General features: G+C 31.0%; 1 protein-coding gene across 1 annotated transcript; it reads right to left on the bottom strand.

Annotated features, from left to right (window-relative positions):
• Positions 1-1,662: 1,662 nt before the first annotated feature.
• Positions 1,663-8,947, bottom strand: LOC127702301 (uncharacterized). Its single transcript, XM_052206442.1, has 5 exons — positions 8,648-8,947; positions 6,278-6,337; positions 4,003-4,089; positions 2,372-2,512; positions 1,663-2,074 (listed from the first exon to the last, which is right to left on the bottom strand). Exons 1-5 carry the CDS (start codon positions 8,717-8,719, stop codon positions 1,841-1,843), a joined length of 594 nt encoding a protein of 197 aa, XP_052062402.1. The 5' UTR covers positions 8,720-8,947; the 3' UTR covers positions 1,663-1,840.
• Between the last annotated feature and the right edge of the window lie 1,079 nt (positions 8,948-10,026).

Raw genomic sequence — 10,026 nt, 5'->3', positions numbered from 1 at the left:
AAAACGGAACAACAGAAACACTGACCTGGTAGAAAAACAAACGCCAACATACATAGACACGGACTATGTGATAACAACTGCCATACTCCTGAATTGGTACAGGACATTTTAAGAAAAAATGGTGGGTTGAACCTGGTTGTATGGCTAGCAAAACCTCCTGTTTAAATGGCAATGTTAAACATACCGCTAAAATGACAACATTACGTGACAGGAATACATTACAAATAGATGCAAGAAAATTCAGGACAGAGAAATACATAAAAAAATAATATAATAGTCTATTTTAACATGTAATCCACAGAATAACAACGAACACCTAAAATTAATTTACGAAAGTACACAAATACAGCACAATAGAATAATGAACTGTGAGTCACACGAATGTATCAACGCCACAAAAAGTGACGTCACAGGTAAATTTCGAAAAATACAATATGAAATTGGGATTAAGTTTGTAATGGTGTTATTTGATGTATTTTCTAACCATGACAAGACTATTAATATAGAATTGTGTTAGTAATGGAGTAACTATTTATATTTCATAACCATGTCGGTTTTTCTTTTAAATCAAACTGTGTAAAAATAAATAAATCCTGTGCATATAGTTGCTTTAAACTAAAAATCATATAAAAGAACTAGATGATTTATTTCTTTACTTTTACATACATATAGAAAATAAAAATAGAATTAAAACCACAAACGAAAAGACATTAAACAACATCCAACCAGAATTACATTGGAACATCATAACTTATATATGAATGTTGGATGTACAAATACCGAGACACGTTTAATATCAATGCAAATTTACACTCAGCAAAACAGTCATATTCGGGAAAAGGTCATGTTCGATTCTTAGAAGACCAGACGACGTAGATGGTAAACCATAATCTAAGACGTGGTAAAAATGCCGATAGTTAGTTTAGACACAGATACATCGTATAGATTAACCAATTCGTGATGGTGTCCATAAAATTTACGGAGTGTCATTTTTAATCTTTCCTCCTCATAACTCTGTTTGAGCAGTTTCTGCGTAAGGAGCACACTCCTGTATATGAAGTCCGTATAGTGTGAACATGCAAGAGCATACCGTATCAACTGAGATATGTAAACACCATACGATGGGGCAGAGGGTATGTTACTGCTGAGAAATGGGAAATCGATAATTGGGAAGTTGAAATCGTCTCGTTTGTCATAGATTTGAGTGTGAAGTCGTCCATCTGTGTCAATATTGAGAAAAAGATCAGGAAAACTGACAATCGTAGTCAATTAAGATTAGATTCGAATGCATCTGCCAAGTGCGGGGTTCGAAATGACAACAAAAGTGATGACAGGCTAGTGATGTATAACTGATATAGAACGTTATATTGATATATATGGTTACGTATGTTTAACTTAAACATCGTTAACAACGTGTATATAAATAAATGATTTTACATATTCAACCCCTTTTTAAATTCATCGAACAGCCTAAAAGTTTTAATTAGTGAAATGAAAATGGGCGAATAGGAAAACGTTTAACAAAAAAACTCATCAAAGATAAAGGTTTCGTCTACAACGACTTATCAGTGATGCTTGAATCAAAAAGGTAAGATGCCAACTAAAGTACAAAGTTGAAGGGCATTGAAGGCCAAGAAAATCCTTAGTATTTCAAACAATTCAAAATTTTGTAAACAGTTTTATTATTTATATGACAATATCAATGATAATTCATGTCAACACAGAAGTGCTGACTACAAGACATTTACCGAGTCAATTACAATTTTCCCAAAACATCAAATGTATTTACATCTCCGATCAAACAAGTACACCGCCGGTCTTTTGTTGACGAATAAAAATGTTAGTTTGTTGTAGAATTGTCCTCAATAGGAAATGATTGATCTATATCTTCAGGAGGTGCAGTTGGATATACCCGCTGATTAGAGTTTATATCGTTGACAACAGGAAATTCATACCCCATATCTGCAGGACGTGAAGTTGGGTATACCCACTGTTGTGAGTTTAAAGGGTTACCATGATATCCTTGCATTCCGGAATTTCCCACTTGATCATATCCCTGCTGGACACCTTGATGCTGTAAAAATTGAATAAATACAAATAATGAATGCATGTTCTACATAGATCTAATGCAAATAGAATACAAAAATGAGAAAAGTGTTTCTCACAAGCATACAACGTAGTCGTTTAATATTGAATTGAATCACTTTATGGTTTTCACGTGTGTCTAATTGTTTATTTGAGACAAAAGGTATTTAATGCACGATAATCAACAGTAGCTTTATATATCATCAATCTAGTTGATATATTTCAAAATATATTTAAGCACTCAATGTTCAGGACATAATTTTGAGAAAATCATGAATATACTGACATTTCCAGTAGACAGTTGTGAACAGCAACAGCAACAGCAGTATACTGCAGCAACAATGGATACAATGCATTCGATGAAGGACAAAACAGTTAGGAGGACAGACACTGCAACAACACCGCTGGCATTTGCATAAAAATCAGCCTTTAAAAATAAATCTAGAATATATAGATAATTTAAACCAGCAAAATATATGGAAAAAACGCAGCATTTGAACATAAAATGTTAACTTATTTCATCAGGTGCAGATAAATTGGTATCTTGCATTGACTTTTTTGCATTGAGTCGATGTCTCTGCTGTTGGACTGTTAGACCTTGAGGTCTAGAATTTCCTTAACCAAGTAGCTCATTAGTTCGGACTGATATGAAAATGCATATTTCTTTTTTTCGAAAATATACAATTATAAATTTAAGAAAGTGATTTAAATTAGAAATGTATCTCACACTTGCATACATTTGATTCATTGTCCTGATTGGGCTAAATTACTATTTTCATTTTTTTAATTTTCATTTCAGCTCTTTAACGTGTTATAATGCTTGGAATATTTTGGCATCAAGCATTACTAAAGACATGCGCATAAAGAAAGTTAAAGGGGATTCCGGTTAATGACATTACATTATTTCAAACTAAAATTTATTGTCAATATACATTATTTTATACCGAATAATATTCTACTTGTTGGAAAGTCTCAATGTAATTCTAGTGAGGTGAATTCAACATATAATAAATAAAGTCTCATTCTCGTTTTATGAATTGAACCTTTCGTGATTTAAGTTCCCATTGTAACTCTATTGATATGAATTCAACATTTCGTGATTTAAGTTCCCATTGTAACTCTATTGATATGAATTCAACATTTCGTGATTTAAAGTCACGTTGTAATTATAGTGATGTGAATTCAACCTTTCTTGTTTAAAGCCTCATTTGCATTCTAGTGATGTGAATTCAACTTTTCGTTTTTTAAAGTCCAATTGTAATTCAAATGATGTGAATTCAACCTTTTGTGATTCAATGTTCAATTGTAGTTCTAGTGATGTGAATTCGACATTTAGAGATTTAGAGACCATCATCAGCGGTATCAACCCAGCGAAAATAATAAAAACGTATCTTACTTAAATAATATAATTAGCACCAATTAACATCAACTCTGCCCAAGCGACCGACAACCTTATTTTGTGTATATTAACATTATTAACACTTTCGAAAAAAATCTATCGTGACATTAAAAAATGATCTATTTATTTATATATTACTGTTGTGTACATATGCTGTTGCCACACTATAAGAAATTATTGTTATCGTATCAACAGACGGACGACAGGAAAGTGACACTTCTATTACATTTTCGATATGTAACAATCGTCGGAAGCGAGACAGTAATACCTTAATGACTTACATAACAAAAGTTAATCTAAAATATTTGAATATGACTGTCTTCAATTTAAGTGTTCTAGTATCATCTGAAAGCTCTCACTGAAGCTTTTGACCTCCTATAAGTCAAAAAAATGTTGTATATAATTTGCTAAATAAAAAAAATAAAAAACCTTAATTAATAAATATAAAGTATTTAATTTTCCATAAATGTTTATAAAGCTCTGAACTTTCTACTACATTTTATTTCCATAATGCTAACAATGATTGCTCCGGCAACTCCTAATCCAAAAACGATGGGTGAAAACACAACTGCTGATATAATGCTACAAATCGGAAACGCTTTTTCCTACAAATTCAAAATAATATTTCATGACTAATTTTTACTGATGGTCAGTTTTCAAACAGACATATGAATTACAATTAATGGCAATTTGTTCAAACAGTTATATAAAAGACAAATTGCAGCATTTTCAAAATATACCAAATTGTAAAGCGAAATGTATCAAATTTGTATTAGATAAAAACTCGACAATATAAAGGGACTAACCACACTTAATAAAAGAAACGACTTTCTGAATTGTGTCAAAAGATTTCCTGCTAAGATAAAAATGCAAAAATCACATATATGTTATCGTACGAACAACCCTGTCCTCGTTCCCTCTGTTTTTTATTTTACAAAATGCCACTGATAACCAGGTTGACTTGCTATCAACGGGAATACGGGTGCAACAAGTTAGGTAGGAACCCTTCCAGAGCTTCTGAATTATTCCCTAGTTTTGCTTTCAAGGGTTTATATTGATTTCGGTGCTATGTTTCAAATATTTGGTGTTTCTACCTGTGAAGGTCTGTGCAATTCTTGTCCTGATTTTGCTTGAATGCAATGGATTATCATTTTGGTAAAAAAGTCGTTACAATTATGAATCAACATAATACACTAAACAGAATGAAATATGTACAGACAACAAAAGAACAGCTACACGTAATACAAGCATATCGCAGTAAAGAAGTTCCCAATGGCTAAGGCTAATGCAGATTACTAAATTTGCTTATACTAAAATCATGCTTACATGGTATCGTTTATTTATCGCTTTATTCCTAAGTGGATTTCATTCAGCGACGAAATGAACAATGCAGAAGACACGATCATGCGCAAAACACAAAATGGACAAATCTCCATACTTTACTAAAATAAACTTATGCATACCATTGTTTTATTTAAATTTTTTTAAGATCACCGTCGTCAAACAAATTAAATTGAAAAGAACAGGTTGAAGATAACCATTTTAAACAGTTAAATATGTAACAGGCGCCAAAATATATTTGAAATACATAATGCGTCCAACCTTACTTACTAGTTCTTTTGTTTATATGAAGCTGAATTTAAAAAAAACAGCTTCACTTACTCTTTTGTGTTATTGGGATGCCGTTTACAAGGTGGACAAAATAAGAATATAAGTTCTATAGTTTTACAGGGGCATTAGCTGTCAGATTCATGTTCACCGATTTGACTTAAATTCTCATAATTATTTGATTTATAACATACTAAAACGTATATCCAAATAACAAAAAGTCTAAAAAGAACAATTAACAATACATTGACTCGATAATATGTATCAGCATTTCGTGTGTTTTTTTGTTTAGACGCCATCTAATTAACCATCGAGATGACCTCTGAAGAATGCCGACGGTCATACAACCTGATATAAACATAAATATAAATATAAAAAGATAGCAACCAAGTGCTATTGGACTTTTCTAGGTCTGTTTGATTTCATATTGTAGGTTACAAAGTATGTTTATCATCGTTTTACCTGTATAAGAAAGCATGTTTGTGGATCGAATCAATCAACCAAAAGGTTTATATTGTTTCACTCTCAATGTTGACATTCATTTTCTTTTAAAAGCTGAATACACGCGTAAATAGTTATCAAAGGTACCAGGATTATAATTTAATACGCCAGACGCGCGTTTCGTCTACATAAACTCATCAGTGACGTTAAGATCAAAATAGTTATAAAGCCAAACAAGTACAAAGTTGAAGAGCATTGAGGACCCAAAATTCCAAATAGTTGTGCCAAATACGGCTAAGGTAATCTAGTCCTGGGATAAGAAAATCCTTAATTTTTCAAAAAATTAAAAGTTTTGTCAACAGGAAAATAAAAAAAAATAAATGACCATATAAATGATATTCATGTAAACACGAACATAAAGTGCTGACTACTATCTCCAGCTAACGGATTAAATTGAAGTTCAAATGAATACGGATTTAATGAGGTCGAATTATTTACTTGCAAGTCACTAGTTCATCATCGATGTCTCTTTGCTTATTTTGACAAAATTGAACTAAATTGGTTGCTAAAAGCGAATTATTATTTTACTATTTCACTTTCATTAATGATTGAACCAAAAAAAAAACCTTATTTTTTTTTTTTTTTTTTTAATCTCGTAGCTAATGCTCCTTTAATGATTTCGCTTCAATATATTTTTATAAATGAATTTGATTATAGAAAAGAGACAACATAAGAAGTACGTACTAAGCAGCTTGATTTACGTTGTACTGTCATACATAACGGTAAACAACCGGTTAATGTGAACTGAAAGCAAAAAAACAAATACACATTTAAAGGTGAATAATGAATAAAAGTAAATAGCATATTTAATTTTCTTCTGTTGTCTATCAGTGCTGTATATTGACCATGATGCGAATTTCACTGAAACAAACGTAATGTTTTGGGATATGGTATTACAACTATATAATAACAATTTATGTGACGTAATTCATACTAATTAGCAACAAAGAACAAGATTATTAGAGTTGAATTCAACACCCTGTTCAAAACTGTCCAAAATTTAAATATTTTAGTTCCAGAAATGCAACAAAATAGGCGTTATTTATAGTGTTATAAATCACGCTTCCAATTGGCCTCTTTAATTTTTTCCGTTGTTGCCAAGATAGATGTTGTCCAGAGTAATCTAATTTTTTGTTACGTTGGGTAGACATGTCAATGGTTTTATCATACTTGTGTATTGTAACTTTTTAGGACGTGTTAAACAAAATATAATTGTCAAACTCCACTTGCATATAAATACCTTTGATAAACATAGGCCGTGCGATTACTATGATCTTTTTATTTATCGTAAACTTCTGTCTTTTCACAGTTTAAATTGTCAAGTGTCATTTGTATGATTTTATTAGAAATCACTTTGTGAAAATTACGTAAACTACTTTGATTATAACTTAAGTTCTATCGAAAACAAAATGGTCGGGAAAAAAGAACCAATCAGATCAGCCAATACAAAAATTACATTTTCTTCTGATAAAAAAAAACTAAGTGTTAATCTAATTCATTCATTTATTAGAATATGTATCATAAAATAAAATCATTATCAGAGGCAATCACTGTTAGTACTCTGAAAAAGATGTTTAATCAGCCTAGGTACATCATCGGATCCTTGGCTAATAATATGTCGTATGTTTTTTATTTAAGAACAATAGATTAATGATTCTGAAATAATGCTCAGCGGATACATTGCAAGAAAAGACTAAGGAAGCATTAATGATGTTAAGTATGGAAAAATCAAAACAAAACGCAGTTATATACAGATTTATCGATAATTACGTAAAAGAATAAATCGATTTCAGTGAGTCAAAATCAATTATTTTTTATAATACTTTCAGCTGATCTATTGATACAAACAATTATTCATGCAATTGGTTCATACTGTTTTCTCGATAAGTGTTTGGTTTACTATAAATTTTCACTTCTTCGTACTATGAACATCAAATTATTTATTTTGTAAAAATATTTCCTTTCTCCTTTTGAACTGTACACGTATACCTAACAACAAAATTATTTTCACTTACCTGTGTTTAAAGTAATTGGAAATGGCTAATATTTTTGTTCAAGCATATTGTTTTTCTTAAATTGTTTAACATTTCACAGCGGTATAACATGTTACTTAAAATATTCTTCCCTTAGTTTATTTATTTTATATTTACATTGTGTCATAGATCAAATTTATTTGTTCCGTGTATGTTCACAGGTGTTAGTATGTCTTTTGATTGAGTTAAGCCATTTCAATTGATATTTTATAGTGTGTCTTTCTATGTTGTGATGTTACACTATTGTTTCAGATACGACTGACGGTTTGGTATCATTAAAACGTTTAAACTCGCCGCAATTGTTTGCACCTGTTCTAAGTCAGGAATCTGATGTTCAGTAGTTGTCGTTTGTTGATGTGGTTCATAAGTGTTTCTCGTTTCTCGTTTTTTATATAGATTAGACTGTTGGTTTTCCCGTTTGATTGGTTTTACACTAGTAATTTTTGGGGCCCTTTATAGCTTGCTGGTCGGTGTTAGCCAAGGCTCCGTGTTGAAGACCGTACTTTGACCTATAATGGTTTACTTTTATAAATTTTGACTTGGATGGAGAGTTGTCTCATTGGCACTCATACCACATCTTCTTATATCTATTTACTCAACACACAGGTGACGTTTACCCTCGTGACTCCTAAGCAGTTTTGCTTGTTTTCTTAATTTGTCTTCTGAATCGATATATGATTTTTTAGCATCGGTAAAATACTGTTGCTTTAATTTTACATCTTGTAGGAATTCACACTTTATACCTGATAAAATGGGCTTATGCATGTGTAAAATTTCTTATTTATATGACGTACACATGTGCAATAATGAAAACTAACTACACAACATTATATATAAATATAACGCATTAGCCTTTGAAAAGTTCGATTATTGGTACTTTTTATTTCAAACGTTAAATGTATTGTTAAATAAAGTTAATTTAATTAGAAATTACAGATGTGTATTACATCATGTTCATAAATAATTAAAGTTACTCCAAGGTGTGACTTGGAAGTCATATGAGTTGATATATTTTACTTACCCAACCTGACAGACCCACGCAAATTAAATCCATTATAAGGATAGCATCTCCAAAATCATAGCATGTATACATGTATCTAATTACATAATTATATCTGTTGTGGTAGTAATAACTTTCGCAACGAATGTCTATATTGGTTTAACTAAGAATAGCTCCAGTAATACCAAGGATACCGCACACCATACCTAGCCCGATATGTAATCCACCAAGTATCCGGTGTGCTCCTATCTTTGATGTGGCTACTGTTGGTTGTACTGCATATGTTTGCATTTGACATACTCGGGCATTGGTGTTCATTGTAGCATTATATGTAAAGAGAATCGTGTATGTATTAACAAATCAACAAATCATGTATCATTTGTGGTTGTGTACATCACATTTTCTTTTTGTCACTGGCATGTTGTTTACTTACATTAATTCAAAGTGATGTACTAATACATATCCTTAATTTAATTTATCTTTGTCCAGAGAGTGTTGTTATGTAACTCTCGAACAAACAAATGCTTTCAAAGTGCTTATTACATCCATTCGGGTCATGAATGTATATCTAGCAAAACAAAGCTTGTTGTTATAACGTTAACATGTATAATACAAAGAAAGTGGACGAATAATTACTTTCCTTTTGTTAGAACATCTAAACGTCTAAATTCGTAATGACAATTCATTTTCTCCTTTACTTTTCCTAGAAAACTACAAATGTATAATTTTGTTAAATTCACCAAACTCTTAGATAATATTCATTTTTAAAAAATAATCTGTAGGTATTACAATGCAAAGTGGATTAAAATCTGCGTTTATCTACAGTTTTTAAAGCGTGACTATGCAATGACTTTTATAACCTTCAAACCGTTCAGTCAATTTTTTTTAGGAATTATTAAAGACCTGCTTTATCATACATTCATATAATCGCTAAAATAATTTAATAAAAAATGACTTGTGGTTATTTTAATATTACTGATCATGTTTTATGATGAATTAATATATTTTGGATTCCATGACCAACCTACGATCCAAATAAAAATGTAACCAAAGCGTGCCAATGTTTATGATAAAGCTATAATCACACCAATTATTTGGATCATGGATTGCGGACAAAAATTGATGAAAACTTTTATGCTTATGAAAATAAATGGATCTATCCCTTTGTATTGAATATGGCGTGGTTTTTCTTGTATTTGTTTTTGCTTTGTAGTTTTGTTTTTATTTTGCTTCATTTTTTGGGTTGGTTTTGTTTACAACCTTAGAAGTATTTACAGTCAGCCAAGGATTTCACGTTGGGAACACTGGAGATTTGATAGCTTAAATGTTCACGGTAGAAGGGTGTTTACCTTCTGTTGCGGGTTTCCATGATATAAATGTCACGAATTATATATTATTCA

This window comes from Mytilus californianus, unplaced genomic scaffold, assembly GCF_021869535.1.
Source record: "Mytilus californianus isolate M0D057914Y unplaced genomic scaffold, xbMytCali1.0.p SCAF_5, whole genome shotgun sequence".
Taxonomy (NCBI): domain Eukaryota; kingdom Metazoa; phylum Mollusca; class Bivalvia; order Mytilida; family Mytilidae; genus Mytilus; species Mytilus californianus.
This window is presented reverse-complemented; position numbering and strand designations above follow the sequence as displayed.